This window comes from Budorcas taxicolor, chromosome 5, assembly GCF_023091745.1.
Source record: "Budorcas taxicolor isolate Tak-1 chromosome 5, Takin1.1, whole genome shotgun sequence".
NCBI classification, from domain to species: Eukaryota; Metazoa; Chordata; class Mammalia; order Artiodactyla; family Bovidae; genus Budorcas; species Budorcas taxicolor.
This window is the reverse complement of record NC_068914.1, coordinates 95,200,806-95,226,549: the sequence shown is the minus strand read 5'-3', so window position 1 is coordinate 95,226,549 and position 25,744 is coordinate 95,200,806. Positions and strand designations below refer to the sequence as shown.

The following is a 25,744-nucleotide window of genomic DNA, read 5'->3' as shown; positions in this document are numbered from 1 at the left end:
TCTTGGAGGTGGGTCATAGAGGATCCTGCTGAGATTTATGTCAGAGAGTGTTTTGCCTATGTTTTCCTCTAGGAGTTTTATAGTTTCTGGTCTTACATTTAGATCTTTAACCCATTTTGACCAAAGAACTAAACAGACATTTCTCCAAAGACATAGAGATGGCTAACAAACACATGAAAAGATGCTCAACACCACTCATTATCAGAGAAACGCAAATCAAAACCACAACGAGGTACCATCTCATGCCAGTCAGAATGGCTGCTATCAAAAAGTCTACAAACAATAAATGCTGGAGAGGATGTGGAGAAAAGGGAACCCTCTTACACTCTTGGTGGGAATGCAAACTAGTACAGCCACCATGGAGGACAGTGCAGAGATTCCTTAAAAAACTGGAACTAGAACTGCCTTATGACCCAGCAATCCCTCTGCTGGGCATACACACCGAGGAAACCAGAAATGAAAGAGACACATGTACCCCAGTGTTCATCACAGCACTGTTTATAACAGCTAGGACATGGAAGCAACCTAGATGTCCATCAGCAGACAAATGGATAAGAAAACTGTGGTACATATACATGATGGAATATTACTCAGCTATTAAAAAGAACACATTTGAATCAGTTCTAATGAGGTGGATGAAATTGGAGCCTAGTATACAGAGTGAAGTAAATCAGAAAGAAAAAGACCAATACAGTATATTAATGCATATATATGGAATTTAGAAAGATGGTAACAATGAACCTATATGTGAGACAGCAAAAGAGACACAGATACAAAGAAAAGACTTTTGGACTCTGTGGGAGAAGACGAGGGTGGGATGATTTGAGAGAATAGCATTGAAACATGTATATTACCATATGTGAAACAGATCTACAGTCCAGGTGATGCATGAGACAGGGAGCTCAAGGCTGATGCACTGGGACAACCCTGAGGGAGGGGATGGGGAGGGAGGTGGGAGGAAGGTTCAGGATGGGGAACACATGTACACCCATGGCTGATTCGTGTCAATGTATGGCAAAAACCACCACAATACTGTAAAGTAATTAGCCTCCAAGTATATAAATTTTTTAAAAAAAGCCTTCCTCAGTGATCAATGCAAAGAAATAGATGAAAATAATAGAATGAGAAGGACTAGAAATCTCTTTAAGAAAATGAGAGATACCAAGGGAACATTTCATGCAAAGATGGGCACAGTAAAGGACAGAAATGGTATGGACCTAACAGAAGCAGAAGATATTAAGAAGAGGTAGCGAGAATACGCAGAAGAACTGTACAGAAGAGATCTTAATGACTCAGATAACCATGGTGGTGTGATCACTCACCTAGAGTCAGATATCCTGCAGTGTGAAGTCAAGTGGGCTTTAGCAAGCATCACTACGAACAAAGCCAGTGGAGGTGATGGAATTCCAGTTGAGCTATTTCGAATCAGCAGCATGATGCGTTAACGTGCTGCACTCAATATGCCAGCAAACTTGAAAAACTCAGCAGTGGCCACAGGACTGGAAAAGGTCAGTTTTCATTCCAATCCCAAAGAAGGGCAATGCCAAAGAATGCTCAAACTACCGCACAATTGCACTCATCTCAGACACAAGCAAAGTAATGCTCAAAATTCTCCAAGCTAGGCTTCAACAGTATGTGAATGGAGAACTTCCAGATGTTCAAGCTGGATTTAGAAAAGGCAGAGAAACCAGACATCAAATTGCCAATATCCACTGGATCTAGAAAAAGCAAGAGAATTCCAGAAAAACATCTACTTCTGCTTCATTGACTATGCTAAAGCCTTTGACTCTGTGGATCACAATAAACTGTAGAAAATACCAGACCATTTCACCTGCCTCCTGAGAAACTTGTATGCAGGTCAAGAAACAACAGCTAGAAATGGATATGGAACAATGGACTGGTTCCAAACTGGGAAAGGACTACATCAAGGCTGTATACTGTCACCATTATTTAACTTATATGCAGAGGATATCATGAGAAATGCCAGGCTGGATGAAGCACAAGCTGAAATCAAAATTCAGGGAGAAATATCAATAACCTCAGATATGCAGATAACACCACCCTTATAGCAGAAAGCAAGGAGGAACTAAAGAGTCTTTTGATGCAGATGAAAGAGGAAAGCAAAAAAGCTGGCTAAAAACTCCACATTCAAAAAACAAAGATAATGGCATCTGGTCCCATCACTTCATGGCAAATAGATGGGGAAACAATGAAACAGAGGCAGATTTTATTTTCTTGGGCTCCAAAATCACTGCAGATGGTGACTGCAGCCATGAACTTAAAAGATGCCTGCTCCTTGAAAGAAAGCTATGACAAACCTAGGCAGCATATTAAAATGCAGAGACATTCATTTGCCAACAAAGATCCATATAGTCAACCTATGGTTTTTCTAGTAGTCATGTATGGATATGAGAGTTGAACCATAAAGAAGGCTGAGTGCCAAAGAATTCATGCTTTTGAACTGTGGTGTTGGAGAAGACTCTTGAGAGTCCCTTGGACTGCAAGGAGATCCAACCAGTCAATCCTAAAGGAAATCAGTCCTAAATATTCATTGGAAGGACTGATGCTGAAGCTGAAGCTCCAGTACTTTGGCCACATGATGCTAAGAGCCGACTCAATGGAAAAGACCCTGATGCTGGGAAAGATTGAAGGCAGGAGCAGAAGGGGACGACAGAGGATGGGGTGGTTGGATGGCATCACTGACTCAATGGACATGAGTTTGAGCAAGCTCCAGGAGATGGTAGACAGGGAAGCCTGGTGTGCTGCAGTCCATGGGGTCACAAAGAGTTGGACCGACTGAGTAACTGAACAACAAACAACAATAACACCCTTCAAATCAAAGGAAAGAAAACCTAGTAATGGTGATTAGATTCCACAAATCATGATCAGGTAAGTTTAAAAGGCTTTGGTGTACCTATATCTGATTCTTGTTGATGTATGACAGAAACCCACAAAATTCTGTAAAGCAATTATCCTTCAATTAAACAAATGAAGTGGGAAACAGGCAGGAGGATACTGGGGAAGAGGGTGTTGCCCTCAACGAGCTTACATCTTCTCTAAGGGATGACCATGTCTTTCAGAAATGCTGGCATTCTAGATTCTCTTCTTCCCAAGCCACACACCCTATGTCCCCAAACAAATAGTCAGAGGCGTAGGAATGTTGACAGGACTGTACATTGCCACAGAGTATCGCTTTCCTACTTGCCTGACGCTGGGGTAAAGTTTATTCATACAGTTAGGACCCAATGTGATGCAGGAACAGGTAAAGCTCATCCCTAACCTGTCACAGAAAACATCCTTCTCTGTTTCACATCCACTTCACATCCTGAGATCTCAAAACTTCTCTCTTCCTCAAAAAAGAAATGTTTTTTTATTTCACTAATTATATCACTAAACTCTAAATTTTAGAAAACTGGATCCATTATTGAGTATTTTTTTAAGGAAGAATAAATAACTCACCATATTCCCTTGCATTTCTTCAGGCTACAAATCTACAGCACAGAACACCTTGAAACTCTTTTCCTTCATCCATTCCAAATTTTATGACTATTTCCGAACAAGGCTTCTTCTGCCTTTGACATTTTCCTTTATATTTAGATGGAACCTGAAATTAATTTGTATTTTCTGTCCTGTAAGTAAGGTGCTGCTCTTAAGAACTCAGCCAAACACAGGAAACAATGTTCCTTTAGCAAATACCTTTTGGAAGTTAGGAGAGGCAAAATTATCTGCCAAATATTTTTTACAGTTTGTTTTAAACCAGAAGAATTGATTTGACTCACTTGGCTAAAAGACTGCTTGTACTAATAGGATAAAACAATTCTCCATAAGGTGGCATGAAGGATGGCTTAAGCTGACCTGTTTATACTGTGCTCAGTTGCTCAGTCGTATCTGACTCTTGGCAGTCACCTGGACTGCAGCCACCAGGCTCCTCTGCCCGTGCGATTCTCCAGGCGAGAAACCTGGAGCCTCCTGCGTCTTCTGCATGGCAGCGGGAGTCTTTACCACTGAGCCACGTGCACACGGCTACATTTAAGACAGCTTTAATGTTTTCTAACTTTTTATTTTATATTGGAGTATCCAATCCCAAAGAAAGGCAATGCCAAAGAATGCTCAAACTACCGCACAACTGCACTCATCCCACACGCTAGTAAAGTAATGCTCAAAATTCTCCAAGCCAGGCTTCAGCAATACGGGAACCGTGAACTTTCAGATGTTCAAGCTGATTTTAGAAAAGGCAGAGGAGCCAGAGATCAAATTGCCAACATTCGCTGGATCATCGAAAAAGCAAAAGAGTTCCAGAAAAACATCTATTTCTGCTTTATTGACTATGCTAAAGCCTTTGAATGTGTGGATCACCATAAACTGTGGAAAATTCTGAGAGAGATGGGAATACCAGACCACCTGTCCTGCCTCTTGAGAAACCTGTATGCAGGTCAGGAAGCAACAGTTAGAACTGGACATGGAACAACAGACTGGTTCCGAATAGGAAAAGGAGTACGTCAAGGCTGTATATTGTCACCTTGCTTACTTAACTTACATGCAGAGTACATCATGAGAAACGCTGGGCTGGAAGAAGCACAAGCTGGAATCAAGATTGCCAGGAGAAATATCAATAACCTCAGATATGCAGATGACACCACCCTTACGGCAGAAAGTGAAGAAGAGCTAAAGAGCCTCTTGATGAAAGTGAAAGAAGAAAGTGAAAAAGTTGGCTTAAAGGTCAACATTCAGAAAACTAAGATCATGGCATCTGGTCCCATCACTTCATCGCAAATAGATGGGAAAACAGTGGCTGACTTTGTTTTTCTGGGCTCCAAAATCACTGCAGATGGTGATTGCAGCCTTGAAATTAAAAGGCGCTTACTCCTTGGAAGGAAAGTTATGACCAACCTAGACAGCATATTCAAAAGCAGAAACATTACTTTGCTGACAAAGGTCCATCTAGTCAAGGCTATGGTTTTTCCAGTGGTCATGTATGGATGTGAGAGTTGGACTATAAAGAAAGCTGAGCACCAAAGAATTGATGCTTTTGAACTGTGGTGTTGAAGACTCTTGGATGGCATCACCGACTCAATGGAGATGGGTTTGGGTGAACTCTGGGAGTTGGTGATGGACAGGGAGGCCTGGCGTGCTGCGGTTCATGGGGTCGCAAAGAGTCGGACACAACTGAGTGACTGAACTGAACTGAGTTGGTGATGCTATCTAACCATTTCATCCTGCACTGTCCGGTTCTCCTTTTGCTTTCAGTCTTTCCCAGAATCAGGGTCTTTTCTAATGAGTCAGTTCTTTCTATCAGGTGGCCACAGTATTGGAGTTTCAGCGTCAGCATCAATCCTTCCAAGGAATATTCAGGATTGATTCCCTTTAGGACTGACTGGTTTGATCTCCTTGCAGTCCAAGGGACTCTCAAGAGACTTCTCAATACCACAATTCGAGAGCATCAGTTCTTCAGCACTCAGACTTTTTTATGGTCCAGCTCTCTCACATCCATACATGACTATGGGAAAAAACCAGAGCTTTGACTATATGGAGCTTTTGTTGGCAAAGTGATGTCTTTGTTTTTTAATATTGTCTCAATTAGCCATAGCTTTCCTTCCAAGGAGCAAGTGCCTTTTTGATTTCATGGCTGCAGTCACCATCTTCAGTGGTTTTGGAGCCCAAGAAAATAACATCTGTCACTGCTTCCACTTTTTCTCCTATTTGCCATGAAGTGATGGGACCAGATGCCATGATCTTAGTTTTCTGAAAGCTGAGTTTTAAGCTAGTTTTTTCACTCTCCTCTTTCACCCTCATCAAGAGGCTCTTTAGTTTCTCTTCACTTTCTGCCATTAGATTGGTCAGTGCAGTTCAGCTGCTCAGGCGTGTCTGCCTCTTTGCCGCATGGACTACAGCACACCAGGCTTCCCTGTCCATCACCAACTCTCGGAGCTTACTCAAACTCATGCTCATTGAGTTGGTATTGCCATCCAACCATCTCATCCTCTGTCATCCCCTTCTCCTCCCGCCTTCAATCTTTCCCAGCATCAGGGTCTTTTCCAGTGAGCCAGTTCTTCACATCAGATGGCCAAATTATTGGAGTTTCAGCTTCAGCATTAGTCCTTCCAATGAATATTTAGGACTGATTTCCTTTAGGACAGACCAGTTGGCTCTCCTTGCAGTCCAAGGGACTCTCAAGAGTCTTCTCCAGCACCACAGTTCAAAAGCATCAATTTTTCGGTGCTCATCTTTCTTTATAGTCCAACTCTCACATCTATACATGACTACTGGAAAAAACCAGAGCTTTGACTAGATGGACCTTTGTTGGCAAAGTAATGTCTCTGTTTTCTAATATGCTGTCTAGGTTAGAGTGGTATCATCTGCACATCTGAGGTTGTTGATATTTCTCCCGGCAGTCTTGACTCCAGCTTGTGATTCATCCAGCCCAGCATTTCACATGATGTACTCTGCATGTAAGTTAAATAAACAGAATGACAATATGCAGCCTTTTTCATACTCCTTTCCCAATTTTGAACTGTTGTTCAAAATTGTTGTTTCATACCCATTTATCATGTCTGGTTCTAATTGTTGCTTCTTGACGCCTTTGCTCTTACCACTGCTTTACTTGGAGCTTCATCATTTCTCATTCAGATTTCTGCATGAGCCAGACTCCTAAGTGTCCCAGCTTCTAGGCACACTATCCTAGTCCTCTCAAGTCAGCCTCCCCACTGTCATGAGTCTGTTATACCCTGGTCTAAAGTCGTTGTTTGAAAGTCCAGTTTTTCAGGGCACTGAGTGACTCTCACCTGTGAACGCTGCTCACTGCTCCGGTCTTATATCCATCCAAGCAACTACACATGCCCCCGACCCAGGAAGCCATGCCCCGTTGCTCCCATGCCAGCCTAGCTCTGCACATGCACACTTTCTCCATCAGGAGCTCCCTTTTCTCTTATGTGCTTGGTTAAGTCCTATTCAATTTTCAGCACAACAGCACAAATGTCACTTCTTCAGGAAGTCTTCCTTTCCTGTCTCCCCAAGTCTACTCAAGGCGGGCAGGGACTGTCCTGAATCCATCTCCTCAGTCCCAAAGTCCCAGTGTGTAGACTCAGAGCTCAGCACACATTTACTGAGTGAAGGATAAGAATCATAGGGGGAAGGCGGAGACCTACCTCACGGGTGTTCTGCAGATGCTTTCTCGCATTGGGCCCTGTACTGTCACTGCCCTTTCCTTGGTGCCACCATATATGACTCATGGGATGTCTTCAGATCGAAAAAACCACTAGCCTCTTTTAAGCAGTATATTTAGCAAACTGTTCATTCAGCATAGCAGCCAAAGTCCTGATAGCAGCCCCGAGGTCCTACCAGACTGCCTCTCTCCCCTATTACCTTTGACAGTGTTACCTACAATCCAAAGGGGTATTTTTTTCCGGCCATGCTATGTGGCATCTTCCCTGACCAGGGATGGACCCCGAGCCCCCTGCAGTGGACATGCACAGTCTGAACCACTGGACCGCCAGGAAGTCCACTGCCTGTAATCCAGGCTCTACTACGTCTGTTCCAGCTGCATGGGCCTCCTAGCTGATCCCTGAGAATGGCAGGCCTGGTCCTGCCTCAGATCCTTGCAGCTGCCTAGGGTTGTCAGCATGCTCTTCCTCCAAAAGCTGTGCTTTCAGGTCTTTGCCCCAGTGTCACCCCGACACCTCCTTTAGCCACCCCTGCACCTCACACTCCCTATTATTCCTGCTTCCCTACTTTGTTTTCTCCAGAGTGTTTATCTGCCCATGCTATGTATTTTGTTTGTCTCCCTTAAAGAACACAAGCTCCCTGAAGGGAGGGACCGTCCTCTGTTTTATTTCCTGCTGAATCCTCAGCATCCAGTTCCTAGAACACAGCCCATGCTCACGGGTCATCTGGCACACGAGACTACGCTCTTCAAGGTTTTAGAAAGAGCGCAAACATCAACAACGAAAACAGACAACTGAATTCTAACATGGGCAAAGGACCTGAACAGACATTTCTTTAAAGTAGATATATGTGGCCAGTAAGTACATAAAAAGATGCTCAACATCCCTAACCATGGGAAATATATACCTACAAATGAGATACCACTTTGCACACATTAGGGTAGCTATTATTGTAGAAAAACAGAATTTAACAAATGTTGGCAAAAATGTAGAGAAATCGGAACCCTTGTGCACTGCTGGTGGGAATGTCAAATGGTGTAGCTGCTGTGGCAAACAGTATGGTGGCTCCTGAAATTATTGAACAAACCACCATATCACTCAGCAGTTCCACTCTGGGTATATATCCAAGAGAATCAAAAGCAGGGACTCAAATAGGTACTAGACACCCACGTTCACAGCAGCGATGTTCATCATAGACAAAAGATGACAGCAACGGTCCATCGATGATGAAGGCATAAACAAAACGGCATGTATACATATAAGAGAACACTATTCAGCCTCAACAAGGAATAAGATTGTGACACATTCTTCAACACGGACGATCTTTGAAGACATTATGATAAGTGAATATGCCAACTACAAAAAGACAAAAATTGTATGATTCCATTTATAGGAGGTATTTGGAGTAGTCAGATTCACAGGGACAGGAGATAGAACGGTAGTTGCCAGGGACCAGAGGGGGTGGAGGGGAAAGGGAGGAAGGAGTGGAGAGTTAGTATTTAGTGGGGACAGAGTTTCAGTTTGGGATGATGGAAAGGTTTAGGAGATGGATGATATCGATGGTTGTACGGCAATATGAATGTATTTGATGCCACTGAACTGTACATTTTAAAATGGTTAAGATGGTAAGCTTTATGTGTATTTTGCCACAGTTAAAAAAAGGCAACACAGCTCTTGCCTTAAAATCTAATAAGAAACCTAACATACAATGCAGATAGACGTGAAGCTGCTATGGCTAAGGCAAGAATACAGGCTGAGATGTGCCTGCTTTTCACTGCATATCCTTGCTGCCTCCCAGAGGAGCATGGACCCCACATGAACCATCACGAAGGAGCGTCCTGGTTCCATTCTAAAATACTTATGAGCTGGTTTCACTGTTCTTAAGGAAAGGAAATTAAATAGTTACTCCTGGCTCCACTTCTAGGAGGAACTTAGCAACACGGAAATATGCCATCACCAACTGGCTTGCAGCCAAATGTCAACACTGTCTTATTTTTACAGAAATCACTTTATATCCCAGTGGCAGAGAGGAATTGCCAGGGGAAAGAGCAACATTAAGTCACTGGCACCCATATCCAATTATCATTAATGTCTCACATTTTCTGAGCCCTTTTCCATAATAATTCAATCCTCAAAAATAATTCCATCAAGAAGGTATGGAAAAAAATGTGTGATTTCCAATTTACAAATGAATGAAAATCCAGTGGGCATTATTCATACAGGATTACAGAAATGGAACTGACTTTAGGATAATAATCACTAACATCAATCAAGGATTTATTAATGATGACACCAGCTCAGGACTTTGCATGGACTGTTGGATTTCATACTTTTAACTAGCCTCTCCCACCATAGTTGGTAATTACTATTATTATTATTCCTTTTTAGACAAGGGAAAATTGAGGCTCAAAGAATAAATAACTACCCCCAAATCGAATGGGCTTTCCAGGCAGTGCAGTGGTAAAGAATCCTGCCAATGCAGGAGACCATGAAACTTGGGTTCAAGCCTTGGGTCGGGAAGATCTACTGGAGAAGGAAATGGCAACCCACTCCAGTATTCTTGCTGGGATAATCCCATAGACAGAGGAGCCTGGTGGCTATGGTCCATGGGATCAGAAAGAGTCGGACAGGACTAAGCACACACACATTGTAAACTGAATAGCTTTAAGCAACAGACTGTTTTGAACTGTCATACTCTAGAGCACATCCACTCAACCACTATTATTTTGTCCTGCTCATCTGGGTCCCTGACTCCTTTTTGGGAGAGGCCTAATCAATGCTTCCTTCTGCCTTGAAAACAAGTACAACTGATGAGTCTCCATAGGTCACTGTGTTTTTTAACCCTAAGCTGAATTAATGCTAACAAAATAAAAATAAATGAGTATTCTTCTTAGTCACTAAGCATAAATGCAACAAGACAATATCACTTCAACTAAGGACAGGTTCCTAGGTCCTTTACAATCCCATAAAAATTTACAAACAAAAACATCCTCAAGATCATTAGAACAAATAGTCCCATCTGGGTCATCCCGTTTCATGTCTCTCTTCTGCAGGACTAAAGAATCTGATGATGGACACAGTGCTGATTGTTCCCTACACTCTGCTAAGAGCTTCTTCAGAACCTTCCAAGGATATCTGCTTTGTTCTCCGGAAACTGGAGAGAGGAGAAATGCTTTGTGGTTTGTCAGCAGGGCATTCAGTCTGGAGGGCCACCCTATAGGATGCAAGGGCTTTGGGCCAAGTGAAACAAATATTAATTTGGAAGAGCATCAAGCACAGGCTCCAACTGTGCAACTCTAAGGGACGTGTGAGGGGAGGATGGGGCAGAGTCGTAGCTGGGCTGCAAGCTGATGGCTAGAATTACTCCACACCTCCTGGGAGGCTTCTGAGGATGAGCTCCTTCACAAAAACCTTGAAGCGCTTCTTTAAAACCATCTACCGCTACACATACTAATTCTTGCAACAAAACTCAAATGATGTGGGCATTTTCTCTAAGTGTTGAGAACTTAAACACCAGCTTTCCTGAACTCCATGTATCATCTTTGCTGTGAGTGTGATGCCCTGAGCCCAGACCCACCACTCCACTAACACGGCGCTTTTCTCTCTTCCATGCTGAACGTTCCACAGTGGGGCCAGAGGGTGTGGGTTCTTCTCACCCGAGGGTGGGGGTGACGGAGGGTCTTACCGAGTTCTCCTTCAGCTGCAGCCCCTCCCCGTTGGGAAGTGAGGACCGTCTCTTGGCTGAGTTCCTATTTGGGGTTGAGGTAATGGCCCCTGCTTTCTTCTTCACAGTGAGCACCTCACAGCTGGCTTGGTCTTCGTTGTGTGTGCTCTTCCCAGCATTGATGACCCTGGAGGAGAAGCCAGGAAAGCCGATCAGACTAATGCCCTATGTCATAGCTTGGTGGAGTGAACAGATTTTTCAGTGGACTTATACAAGTACATGTTAAAACATTTGATGAAGCATTGTTCAGAGCTCAGTGCACCTTTGCAGGTGTCTGATAGCTGTGATCAACCCCACTAATCCATTTCTAGTCAAAACACATGAGATAATCAGTCTTCTGCCAATTGCACTGAAGATAGATGGCTGGCTCAGGGAATTCCAGTGCATTTTTCCAAGCGATAAAGAGCAAAACTACCATCACTCTTATCAAAGAACAAAGCAGTAATTTACAGCACACTATAAAATCCTAGGGAACAAAGAAGTATATTTCATGACCACCATGATCACTTTCACTTTACACACAGAGAAGTGACTGGATCAACGGTTTATTCTTTAAAAATTATCTTCTCTCCTCTTATCTTTTCTCCAGTAGAATAACACTCCTTACACTGCATCGTCACAACGGACTACAGAGCGCGCTGATTTGTACATGTGGCCTTATGATCTCATGGCATGTTGATACTACTTTGGCCTAATTATTAATGTTTTGCATATAGGAATGCTTCAGGAAAACATGCTACACCATTTATAAAGCTTTTTTGTGTATCAGGGGCCTGCGGACTGAACTCTTGGGTTTCAGCACCATTTTCTCATTAAGTAATGAAGCAGCAGCTAAAATAGTTTTCCCGAAAGAGAGATCTCCTTGATTTGCCACTGCTGTGTTTTCTTCCAGAAACTTCAACAGTGTCACAGTAGGTGGCAGAGTGAGGGTGGAGGATATAGGCTCAGTGGCAAAGAAAGAAAGATGCTTTTGTTTTAATAGGTTAAGATAGATGGAGATCCACGCTGAAAGTGTGGTGTATACATCACTCTATTAGTCTTGTACTCCCTCCTAACAATTAATTAGAGGATGGTTGTTTTCAAACGCCTTTTATTAAACAGTTTTACATTCTGAAAGAATTATAAACTCAGAGTAAACTGCAAAAATGGTATACAGTCTCAAGCACTCTTCACCCAACTTACCCCAAAGCAACATTTTCTATCACTCAAGAACAACATCAAAAGGAGCAATTGATACTGATCCAGTGCTGTCAGCCAGACTGCAGAGCTTATTCAAATGTCACCATTTTTTTTTATATCATATGTCTTTCAGTATTGAAAACCGTAAGCCAACACCTACATGCTACAGTCAAACAGCAAACAGAGAGCAAACTGAGATGTGAGAACTGTATGACCTCAGGCAGCGTGTTTTGAGCGGTTTTCTACCAAACCCTGGAATTCTATGGAGGTGTTCCTGGTGTTTTCACATTTACTTTAAATTTATTTTTTAAAGGTATAAGCATTTTGGGAAAAAATGCAATAATTTAAAAGTTCATTCCCATTTCTTACATGTAAACAAATATATGCTAGTCTACATATTTTGGGCAGCTTTGGCATAATAAATAAGCGTTCTATCTTTTCTCTTCAACTGATCGATGCCACTAGATTGGAAGGAGATCTGTTTTTTTTAAAAAGACCATTTGCAATTACTTATCTGTATGTTAAAGGGAAACAATCATAAAAGTCATCTATTATCTCTATTTCAAATTTCTATTCATTGAAACTGCTTCATCATTCTTAGAGTTTACTATAAATTTCAACTGAAGTATATTTTTATAAACAAAAGCCTTTTATCCTCATTTTACACATGACAGTTTTGTGTAAGATTTTTTTTTTTTAAGTAGATTGTTGCTTATAGAGTTTGAAAATCCTTGTCCTTACTGGGGTGGGAACAGTCATGTGCAAGGAGGTGGGATCCCTGCTGATCTCTATGAGGTCAAATTTGCCTCCAATGTTTATCACACCCTCTCAAGGAAAAAGGGAGGAAGAGTTCAAGGTCTAGTTTTTGGTCCCACCTTCATTCTCTCTCCTGTGACCAGGGGGACTTTTCATATGGTTTCAGAATACAATACAATTCTTAAAGACACAGGCTACCTGCCTAAGACTATTAGTACTACTATGCTTACTGCCCAAGCTATGTAAGTTACTCCAGGTGCCACAGCCAGGAAGTAGGGCAGCTGGAATTCAGTCAGGCCTCCCTTGACCCCCAGCCCAACTTGGGGGGGGTGTGTGTGTGCGCGCTTAGTCACTCAGTCATAGTCCAATTTCGTATGGAAAATCCAAACGAATATTTTGGCCAACCCAATACACAGAGCTTTGTGTCAGTCTGTGGCAGGCCCTGCTGGACTGTGTGGGGAAGCAGAGAATAGCAGATCAGGTGAGCTTGGGTCCAGGCTTGAGAGAAAAGGGATTCTCTTCCTGTTTCTAAGGCTACTGGAGAACGCGCCCATAGGAAGGATAAAGGATGGATGGTTCTGATCTGTTTGTCTCTAGAGCAGCCCACGTTTAGTCCAGAGGTTTGCCACTGGAGCTCCTAATACATGCATTTAACTGGAGTTTTCCTTTTACATAGATTTTTTGAGAAACAAACCAGGCAGAGGAAGGACAATCAAAATACCACCTGCCTCCTCTCAGTCAGTGACAGTGACTCCCAAGCAACATGCGTGGCGTGGATGGTTTGCTGGATGGTGACATTACACCCCCACGGTCACCCATAAGCATCTTTCCCAGGGAAAGCTGAAGGTGGAGGTGCAGCTGGGAAAACAAGTCCATGACCGTCGTCCCCTCCATACTGTCCTCTGACCAAAATCTGAGCTTCTATTTCTGGAACTTGGCATCACCCTGACCATTGGCACCAAAACTTATGCTTTAGTTGGTGTTTCCCCCCCGCCCCCCAACAAAAAAAAAGCATTGCTGATCTCCAATAGCTCATGCCAGGCTGACTCATCTGCCACTGCTCTTTTCCAACAATCAACAAAGCTACTATAATTACACAAATCACGAATCACTGTCCCCTGGAGGTGCAATGTCTCCCATCTTTCTTAGTGGATATTAAACTCCAAAGTTGACCTAACTTCAGCAAGAGACTCTAGAAACTTTATGCATGAGAAACCCAGGGGCTAGGAAGATTGTAACTTACACAAGGTCACAAGAGCTAAATGCAGAGAGCTGTGGACACACTTCTGACTTCCAGCTCTTTCTCCTTCAGCTCTCAGTTGTCTTATTTTCCTATTGTGTGCCTATTCTTATCAGCACTTGGTTGCAAGGGCTGTCCTGCAATGACTCATCACAGCCAGGGAGCCGTGAAGAACAATCGCGGGTGGACTTCCTCTGCCATTTCACGTGAATACCGCTTGTGAATGACACTGATGAAATATCAGAAAGGCCAACCTAGAGAGAAGAGACAGCAGCCCCAACCCTGGAAGCCTATTCAGTCCGATATCTGATTATTACCCAGATGATAAAGTCATATTAATTTAAAGCCACTGCCTTTTTAAAACATACAACTGGGCTTCCCTGGTGGTCCAGTGGCTGAGAATCTGCCTGCCCATGCAGGGGACACGAGTGCGATCCCTGATCCATGAAGATTTTACAAGCCGCAGGGCAGCCAAGCCCACGCACCACAACTACTGGGGCTGTGCTCCAGAGCCTGGGAGCCACAGCTGCTGAGCCCACGGGCCGTAACTACTGAAGCCTGTTTGCCTAGAGCCTGTGCTCTGCAACAAAGACCCAAGGCAGTCAAAGAAATAAAATGAACACACACACACATGCAACTGTTATCTCATGTTTCATATTATTTTAAATTCCTGACTCTCTACAGCTTTAGTAGAAAGACCTGATTCTTATCGATTAAAATGGCCTTAAAAAGCTTGATCTCCATCAACTTAAATATTTCATTTTGTTCTTCAAAGGCCAATGCTTTGTTTACTAAATTTATATAAACCTCCAATTCCTCTAAAAGTAAATTGAGAAAAACTTTCCTGAGTTGAGAAGTATCATGTGGTCAATAGATTCAATAGTTTTTTTAATGTGAGCAGCTATATTAGTAGCTACATTCTCTGCTTGTCCCAGGCTCCAGGAAAAAAGTCAGCACTATCTTGAGATTACCTGGAAAGACTCTGAGATATGCTTTCTTTATCTAAGCAATACTCACCCATGATACTTATTTTGAGGATCTCAAAAAAAAAGTGTTGCTGGACCATGAATCATCATCTCTTTGGTGTCATTGTTTTCCAATTGCCTACAAAGGGGGAAAACATCTTCCTCGAAATTAAACTGGAGGTAATAAAGCACAATGGTTAAGACCATGGGCTATCCTCCCAGAACACAGCACACAGCAAGTGCTCAACAAACATCTGTTGAAAGAATGAATGCAGACAGAACTCAACTCTGCCTACTCCCTAGATGTGGCGCAATAATAGTACCTTATATTTGTTGAGAACTAATTATGTGCCAAGGACTGCTGTTAGCATTTTATTGACACATATAGTGATTAACTCATGGAATCCTCTTGTGGACTCTATGAGTTGGCCATCACTGTTCTCCCCCTTTTAAAGTCACAACTACTGGACAGTGCAGTGCTTGGTCAAGTCGCTTAACTTCTGCAAACCTCAGTTTCTTAGTAGTACTTCTTGGATTAAATTCTGGGAGTCGCTAAAATATATATGCTAGGGAGAGGAGATATTAGTCACCTTGATTGCATTAACCTATCAGTCTACTTTCAATTAGACCAAAACACCTAGATTTTTTTTCCCCTTGTAAAGACAGGTACATATGGAATTTTAAGGACTGGAAGTCCAAAATCCTCTATGTGTATCAGACACTACTTGAAGCTCTGACCTGAACACCAGGCATAGATGTGACTATGAGATCGTAGCAGTGGAAGACTATGTAAAAAGAACAAGTGATTCATTCTGTGCTGCTATCACACACTTGGAAAACCTGTTTTCCTTCTTTCGGTTTGTGAAATACTCTAGTCACAAATTAAACAACAAAAAAAATCAACTCCACCTAAATTTCAGCAGGCAAGTCCTGGTTTTAATGGCAACCATTAAATGATCAATTTATCTGCCTTCCCATCTGCTCAAAACCTTGACCTTAAGGACATGCACTTGATAATATAACAGACAGAACAGGTTCCTGTCACTAAATTCAGATAAGTAACTATTCTCAACTCTTCTCAAGAAGTGAGCCCCTGTCACAGAAGCCACTGGTTCACAGAAGTCACAACGAAACTGTTTCCAACAGGAGTTACAAGGACAATCAAACCACAATGGGGAGCCACAGTTGGTATGTTTTCAGAGGACTCCCACGCATCATGGGTGTCAATTCATTCATTACCAACCTGTTCCCCTTGGGACCATGAGGTATTCAGCAGAGGCATCAACAGAGACGATGGTCAGAAAGGCCAAGTTCAAACTTGCTGTGTGCTCTCAGACACAGTAAGCTTACTTTCTGTCTCTAAAATGGGGATAATAACACTTACCTCCAATTATAGAAGAGACATTAAAACGAAATGCCCTAGCATGAAAAGTATTTAACAGTGCCTGGCGCACAATGAGTTCTCAATATTACTATTTAACAATAACATATCCAACACAAGCTAAGTGCTCCTTGCGTTGGGCCCAGAGGACTTTATGCAGTTGTGTGAGTTTGAGGGGAAACTCTTCTTCCCTCTTCTTTCTGTCAGTGTCCTTCTTCCGGCCTCAAGAGCACAGAATCACCTCCAGGTCTCAGTAACTACATGTGGCATATGCATGACACTTCCCAGAACATGGACCTTTCTTGAGCAAGGCTGCCTGCTCCTCTGAGCGCTTTCCTCAAAGTCCTGGTAATACTCAATCCATGCAATGTTCTGTGCACAGGAAAGCACCCAGGCAGTTAGTAGTGTGATGATTCTAAATTCCCACCCAGATCTGCCCACAGACGCCATCTCTCCCCAGGCTCCTGGACTGAGACAGTCAGGTTCCAAGACCCACTGAATTGAGAATCTGGTTGGGTTTGATCTCTCTTGCTTTGTTTTTAAAGGAAATAAGAGCCTGAACCATTTAGGCTAAAAAGTTTACATGAAGTGTTAATATGGCTAACATGCGGTAATCACACTGGTTAAGAAGGGACAAGTGTTTTTAAAAGGCCATAAGGTGAATCGAGCTATTGCTGATTCATATACAACTGAGATGAGCAAAAGGCTGTAGGGGGAGGGGTGGGAAATCAATCATTGTTGGGAGACGAAATATAGCAATCAATTATTAAAATTCTCTTTTTGAGGTAACCTCATAGGCAATGTCCCATGTGATTGTCTGAAATGGTTACTGACCACCCAGATTGTCTGGAACATAAGGACAACTTAATTCCTAGCTCCAAGGGCGTTAATAACCTCTCATTCTTGGTTTACTAGAAAACCATGGCTCTGAGTAGGAATTTAAGCCTTTGATAATAGCCATCAGCAAAAACAGCCGGAACATCTATCAAGAATAATAGCTTCTCCCAGATGGTTTTGGTCACGACCTGGAAGGAGGGACAACAGGAGGTCACACCAGTCCATGCAGTTAACAGCCAGCGTGTTACCAATGAGGAGAAAGGATGGAAGGAAATGGAATTCTCTGTGGTGTTTGGATTCCATGTTTTGGAAGGTGGCTAAGTACCAACAGGTGGGGGAGGCAGAGTAGCAAGAAGGCAGGATGAACCCAGGTGAAAAAAGAGCACGTACACACCTTCTCCCATCACACATCTTACACCTTCTGGTTCCCAAGTTCTGTTGGCAGCTAATGAAGGGATGTGATCAATCAGGGTTGCTAATTGGGGTCTCAAGGGCCACATTCAGCCCACAGGTTGGTATTTTAATTTTTGCCCACAAGTTTCTCTTTAAGGTGAATTTGTAGTGGCCATATTTTTAAATGGGGATGATTATATTAAAAATCTTCAAACTTCCCATTATTCTTGAAAAATAATACATCAGGCTACACCTGTCACAATCTTGGATGACAACAATGAAGACAACAATCAACAACACCCTTGCTAGCTCACCCCAGATCTCACTCTGTCTGCTTCTGCCATTGTCAGCTGCCTGACCCCAAAGCCATTTGTTTCTGCAACCCTGCAACCAGATTTGTGTGACTTCATGAGTAAACTAAGAAAAGTATTAGATATGTAGTATATATAGACTGAAATAATTACTTTAAAATATTGTGACGCCAAGAGGGATAAAGCAAGAAGACCAGGGCATGGTTTTCACGCTCGGGGAGCCCACAGCCATCTGTAGAGTAGGGCCATCTTCCTATAAATAACTGATTTGTTCTGACTGGTACCATACCGAAAGCGTATATCACAAAAGATCTGAAAATGCAGAGGAGGAGATGATTATGCAAAAGAAGAGTCATGGAAAGCGTCACAGCCGAGGCAGCACCTAAGCTCAGCCTTACTGAATGGAGGGAATCAAGAGTCAGAGAAAAGGGACTTCCCTAGTGATCCAGTGGTTAAGACTTCATGCTTCCAATGCAGGGGGCGTGGGCTCAATCCTTGGTCAGAGAACTAAGATCCCACATGCCTTGTGGTGCGACCAAAAATGATGATAATAGAAATAAAGAGTCAGAGGAAAACCAAGGCAAGACTCTCCAGACTTAGGAATAACCTCTGAAAACAGTGGTATGAAAGAACTTTATAAAGAGGAGTGGGTGTGACTTAAGTATGGGCTTGGTTAAGGAGCTACATTAGAACTAGGTCATGAAATTCTATTGGAGCATCATCCTGTAGAGCCTATGACCCATGGGAATAATCTAAAATAATTTTTCCTCCTTTTTAAACAAATTATTTTAATTGGAGAATAATTACAATATTAAAGGGCTTGATATGATAAAAAATTATTTAGGAAAATTACAGTAGTGGCCTGATGGAAGATGGATTACAGAGGATAAATAACAAAAGCAGGGAGCCCAGCTAGGCCTCATAACAGTCCAAGTGACAAAGAAGCCATGAGTCAAGCAGTGGCTCTTGGTGGAAGGGAAAAGGAGGCTTCAGAGGAAGTGAAAAAACTGCAGATTCCTAGTTGAGACCTGCTGGATATGAGTAGTGGAGGATAGAGGGGCAAAGAGGGTACCACTTAAGTGTTCACTGGCAGGATGAGCAAATGAAGTACTCTTGATTACGAAGGGAGATGAGAAGGTGAAACAAAGCTTGGGGAGGGGCATTCTGGAGGATAAGATAATGAAATTGGCTTTAGGTCAGTGAACAGAAAGTTCTTGGTAGCAAAAATTGCAAAGGCAGTGGTAGCCAACTTCAGCTTAACCATGGGGTTGGAAAACCATGGCAAAATTCACTGCTTATTTTTGTGTGGCTTCCAATATTTTTAAGTAGTCAGGAAAAAAAAATCAAAGAATATTATGACATGTAAAAATCATGAAATTCAATTTTCCATGTCTACCAAGTTTTACTGAAACACTGCCATTCACACTTGTTGAAACACATTCATGTACACATTGTCTATTGTGCCTCTTCAGGTACAATGCAGTTAGTAGTTTCCGCAGAGACAGTTTTCACAGACTGTCTGCCCACCAAGCCTACAGGATTTATTATCTACACCTTTACAGAAAATGTGTGCTGACCCCTGAACTGAACTATTAGACTGAATGCTCTGAAATGGTTTTTGTAGGTCAAAAATAGTACAATACCAAAAATTTCATATTATTACATATAATATGTAAGTGAAGCAAAGAGAGATGTAGGTTTGGATGGAACTGAATGTGCATCTTGGTGTTCTTTGTAACTCATCTTTGAATATACTTTGCAGGCAGCATTTGGGGGTTACCATGAGCTTCTCCGAGAGATAGAGAAGGACAGGGAAGCCTGGTGTGCTGCAGTCCATGGGGTCACTAAGAGCCAGACACGATTTAGCAACTGAACAACAATGAGCTTTGAGCTTCCTCACCAACGTAATTAGATCACTGAAGATTTATAAAACCCACTATAGATCAAAAGAAGGTATGATATGTCCCAAAGATCTCCCTACATCAATAGCTATGTTTTTTCCTTCACACTGGCTGCTTAGAAATGAACTTTTAACACAGTAAAGGTAAAAATCAGAAAGCTGCCATTGGGTACTTCCTTTCAATTATTCTCCAGGTCCTCTTGGCAAAACCACTGATGTCACTGAAGACCAACTTCCGCATTGAAATCAGGAAGTGAGTGTGTGCTCTGTCAGATGCTGGAGCAATTCCCACACAAGGCCACAGTGCAACTGGGTGGGGGCCACATGAAATCAAAATAAAGGCTTGCCTAAAAACGATTTCCAGTTTGGAAGTTTTGTATAAAATAAAGCAGAAGAATATATTTTTTTGTGTGTGGGTTTTAAAATAATGCTACCTGCATATAGCTATTAGCTCCTGTTGGCAATTAAAGAAAGAAAGAAAAAAAAAGTGCCTGAAGCCACTGCATTGCTCAAGATAAGGTTTTCTTTCTTTATTTGACCAAATATATCTGTACTATCAGCAATGTTAGAGAAATGTATTTTTCAGGACAAAGTGAAAGTCAATTTAAACATGCAACCTAAAAAATAGCAAATTGTAAAAAAGCCCAGAACTAATGAAATGAAACCAAAAGATAAAAGTATGTTAATCTCAACAGACATCAAATAAAATACATACATTTTTAATCAGCAGTTTCCTCAAAAACTCCAGATAACAATCTTGGCTTTTCCTTTGCCAAGGGATAAAGAAAGTTCTGGGCCATTGAGGGCTCTGATATTTTCCTTTTTAACCTTAAAGCAACACAAGAAGAACAATTGTGTACAGAAGAGGATTGTTTGGTGGTAAGGAGGATGAAACTCTCAGTGTTGGGAGTTCTGAGTTCCTGCTTTAGAAAAAAATCTTGTAAAATGTGCTCTGTCCTTCACTGCAGAGGTGAAGGCCACTCATCCTCATTCCTCAAATACGCTGGCTGTGCCCCTAAACACACAACAGAGCAGGAAACACTAGGTGGGGGAAGGCAGAGAGGCAAGCAGGTTTCTGCTAGAAATTTTAGAGGCAGTTGGGTAAAGCCATTAAGAGCACAAGAGACTATGGACCCAGACTCCCAAGGTCTAAAGGCTGGGTCAGGCAGAAAGTACCTGCAGGGCTTTCAGGAAGTTATTAATGCTCTATCTCCCCGATCCTGGTTCTTATCAGTAAGACAGGGACGATGAGCAGTCCTTTCCTCACAGGTTACTTGTCTGACTGTTGGAAAACAGAACTGTTTAAAGCATTTCCATCGAGCAACTGAGTGAATGCCTGGAACCCTAAACACTAGAGAGCTGTGTCATTATCCTCATTTTATTGGTTCCACCAATATCATACAGAAAATGATTCAGTTAAATGTCCTAGATAAGCCACACTGGCATTTTCTCAGAGCCACTGAGCTTTTAAATGATGTATTGTGTTCACACAAGCCAATGCTCTTGTAATTAGTTGCACAACAGTCTATAAATACAACACAGGTATTGCAAGATGGGAATTGTGACATATCACACGGTTTCAGCATGCCAACAATTTTTCCCCCCTGGGCAAGTACAGTATTACTGAAAATGTACATTAAGAATAATTTCCCCCTCATTACTTCAGCCATTGTTTTTAAAAAACACATTTATTTTAACTAAATATAACCTGCTTTGGAAAATCTTCACCCTTGTGAACCCTTACAGAGAAAGTCTGATTTGTTTCCAGATTTGCACAACAACAAGAGTCCTTTGAAAGCTGATTTTTATCTGATCCAACATTTCTACCTGTGTGCCAGTGTGCTGGGCTTCCCTGTGTAGCTCAGATGATAAAGAATCTGCCTGCAATGTAGGAGACTCGGGTTTGATCCCTGGGTCAGGAAGGGAATGGTTACCCAGTCTGATATTCTTGCCTAGACAATTTCATGGACAGAGGAGTCTGGTGGTCCAACATTTCTACCTTTGTGCCCAGATCCATGACAAAGTTCATTAACAGACCAAGGCTCCCTAATTTATAAGGAAAATAGCATGCTTAGTTTAACCCTTGAGGCCCTCAAAGGGCCAGTCTGGGTTCTATTTTAGGAAAACTGATCTTTCCAGCCTCAAAAAGCTAGAAAGTACTGTGAGACTGTGCGATGGCCTTGAAGGGGACAAACGCACTGATGAATATGTCAACTGTTTAAAACTGGATGCCCAATATCATCCTTACACAAAAATGACAATGTTGGGCTCCCAACATTATTTTAATTCATTGAGGAATGCTTGCTGGTGTTGATTTTGGTTATGTTTTCCCCCCTCTCAAGTCATACTGCAGGGAGTAGGCACTCAATAAATGTTAGCTGAATGAACCAACTCATATGCTCCATAACATCCATGGGGGACACAAGCAATCAATGACTTCTAAGGCTATGTGTTTCTTCAAGCCTAAAATATTTTTATTGGGGTTTCCCATCAATTCACTTCAAGGAAAGTGAGCTGTTGCTAAGGAAAAATATTATTTAGTAAGTGCTCGTGAGGGCAAAACATATAAAGTGAGCCCCAAACATCTCTGGCAGAAATGTGGTTGATAAATGAGAGCCTGGTGTACCTCCAGATAGAATCTTAATCTGAGCTCTATTGCTGGTCTCCCGTCATAACCAAGTGATTGCTATGATGAGAAAAACAGCTTTCATTCTTCTGAGTTGCTGCTTAGGCATTTTTTAGTATGGTAACCCTGCCCACATCCAGAATGTGGAAATTCAGATGAGAACTTGAGCTTAGGATGTCCATCATAAGCTCTTACTTTACTTGTCCCAGGGCACGTTTGAAAATAACCACTTAGAGTTAAGCCCAAGAAAAGTTAGTACTTCCACTTTATGAGTATAGTCAGCCCTCCTTATCCATGGATGTGAAACCTGCAAATACCAAGAGCTGGCTGTATTCGTCGCATGGCATCATTTTATATTAGGGACGTGGGCATCCACAGGGCTTGGAATCCCTGGTGGGTCCTGGGAGCAAGCCCCGGGGATACCCAGGGATGACTGTCCTAGATGTTTGCTGCTGAGCCGGCATAGAGGACTGCTCCTCCACAGGCTCATCTCGCCCCCTCAATTTTGGACTCTGTAAGTTATAAGCCTTGTAACTGTACTTTCTTTGTAGGGGTGTATTGAAGCTGTGTCTTCCATCAAAACGCCCCATGGTTTCACTTCCCCCAAATGGGATTTGGATGTTGTGGGAGCCACGGCCACTCCTGTGTGGGTGGCTTGTGGCTCCTCCTTCAGCTCGTCATGATCTGCATATTCTTAATTCAGCACACCAACACACCAACTCAGCTTCTCGGCTCACTCCCTCTGTTCGCAGCCTACACCCAGGCTGCCGTGGCCCAGATGGCTGTGCAGGAGGGAAATTCCAGAGGCCCAAGGGGGAGCCAAAAGTAGCAGAAAAGCAATTCTGACACTATCCGTTTAAAGCTGCCTAGCAATAATTATTTACATCAGAAAGTAGGAATTCCCTTCACTAGAAACGTCCAAAAGCTGGCTGAGCACCTTTCAGGGGTACTCTGACGATCTCTGCTGGAATGGGGAGTTCTAAGACTTCCTTTTCCAACTGTTGAATCTGTCTCTGTCCCTGTTCTCACCTCCAGTTAATGAGAAATCTTCAACAACTTTTTGAGCCAAAATTAATTTATGATGGAATATGGTTTTACAGCTGTACTAAGATAACCCTCTGATACCTAGTAAAGTATATTTGACATATGGCAAGTCTCTATGCAATAGGAATTTAACTCAAATTTCCTATCCCCACTAGCCCTTTAATGTAGGGATACACAAGTAAGCCTCAAAGGCTGCTGTGCCGTCCCATTTGGTTTTCCTTAAGCTTGGTTACTCTGGGAGATCTCTATTCCCAAGTCTTTCTTGCAGATCTAAACAGTAAACACTGCCATATTCATATGTACATACAGATCTCTGGGGTGTCTGACCTGCATTTCTGAATACCCTCAGGATACCTGCATTTGCATCTCGCATACATCCAAGCTGCCTAAACCCGCATGCATTTGCTCCTTTCTGCTGTCTACCTCTGTGTCAAATACCATCCTTCTGGAATCCCCTAGTGGACTAAGAATTCCAAAGAATGTTCCTGTCCTAGCTTCTTAGTCTCACCCACATCTAGTCCCTCAACCTGTAGACTGACCTCACAACTATGACTTAGATCCCGCATGTCTAGTTCGGACCCTCAGAGCACCCTCTGGGTGCCACTGCAGAACCTCCTAACTGGCTGGCCCTCCCCCAGTAAATGCTGTAGAGCACAGCAAGACTGATTGTTCTCAGCCATGCTCATAGCCATGTCTCTCCCATGTTCCAAGTCCTTCAAATGAACTCTGAAGATTCACAGCAAAATGTAAACACCTTAGTCTGCCACACAAGGGTCTTCATGATCTGGCCTTATCCATACCCTCAGCTTTCCCATCTGCTCTCCTTACATCTTGCTCTCAGCCATAAAAGCCATCCTGTCATTTACAGAAAGCAGCGTTGCCGCACGCCACAATTTCTTCACACATGCCTTTTCCTCTACCTGGAATGATCTATCCTCCTTTTGTCTGACAAATGCCCATCCTCCCCGCCTACCTGCAACACTCAGTTTAAGAACCACATCATCAGAACCACATCATCTCCAGGCTGCTTCACATGTACTTCTTTACTGGAGTTCTTAAACACTGCAACATAGCCAGTAAGTAGTACAGTCATTACAATGTAGGAAATTACCAGACACTTGGGCTGGTTTCCTAGCTCTGCTATTTGTGTGACTTGGGTAAGTTAATTAATTGAGCTTCCTAAAGCTCAGTTCCTCTAGCTATAAAATGGGGCTACTGTGAGGACTGAGAGAATGAAGAAATGTAAAGTGCTTAGCAAAGCTCTGGCAGAGATATGGTTTACATGTCCAGACCTACTTTCTTCTGGACATGGTCTCTCCTTCCTATTCACCTCCTCCCTCTCAGAGAATTGTTCCCTGGCCACACTTGACTGGTCTAGGGATGGCTACCTGACTGCGGGTGAGCCAACTGTAAGCCTTCCATGGAGAATTAAAGGAAGAAAGGTAGGGGTAAGAGAGGGAAGAGAGACTAAGAGAGACAGAGACAAAGAAGAAATGAAGCATTAGGTAAGAGTACAAATGAGAAATGAAGAGAATAACTTGGAGTCCCCAGACTAATACTCCTTAGACCTAGCTATTTCCAAGACTTATTTATCCCTGGAATATTGGGGTAATCCCAACATCCTATAATAAATTCCCTTTGGGTGGCTGTCAATTGCTACTTAAGGACTCAAAGAACAACCAACCCTTATACTCCTCACTTGTACACTTATTACAGTAGTAATTAAGTACTATGAGGGCAGAGTCTTACTTGATGTTGATGCTACAATCCCAGAGACTAGCCTAGTGCCTGATATGCAGCACGCAGTCAAACAGCTAGAATGAAATGTTTGTTGACATCAGGGAAGAAAAAGTAGCTCAGTGTTAAAATTCATATCACAAAGCTCAAGAATCTCTAGATACCTATTCTAAACAGTAAAAGAGAAATTAAAAAAAAAAAATAACTAACAGCAAAAACTTGACAGTTATGACCAAAAAGAGACACTGAGATACAATTCTGGGGGCCTCTCTAGCCAGGCATATTCAATCCCTGAAGATTTTTAACTTGTTATCAATTGAGCTAACCAAAGTTTACTGGGATGACTCTTTTTTTAAAGCTGTATTTTATTAATAAATGCTAAACTAATGTAGAGAGCTATTCCTAACATTTACCATCAGGAGACAGTAGGATCTTCAATTATCAGAAATTTAGCAAATGAGAACTAACTACCACTCCCAACTATGACCCTG

The 25,744-nt window shown here is 42.4% G+C and overlaps 1 protein-coding gene across 1 annotated transcript in view; it reads right to left on the bottom strand.

The window, feature by feature from the left end:
- Nucleotides 1–25,744, bottom strand: part of PPM1H (protein phosphatase, Mg2+/Mn2+ dependent 1H) — a 291,919-nt gene that overhangs the window by 178,928 nt on the left and 87,247 nt on the right. Inside the window, exon 2 of the mRNA XM_052640809.1 lies at nt 10,846–11,011. Coding sequence (XP_052496769.1) covers nt 10,846–11,011 — 166 coding nt within the window. The remainder of the gene's footprint in view (nt 1–10,845; nt 11,012–25,744) is intronic.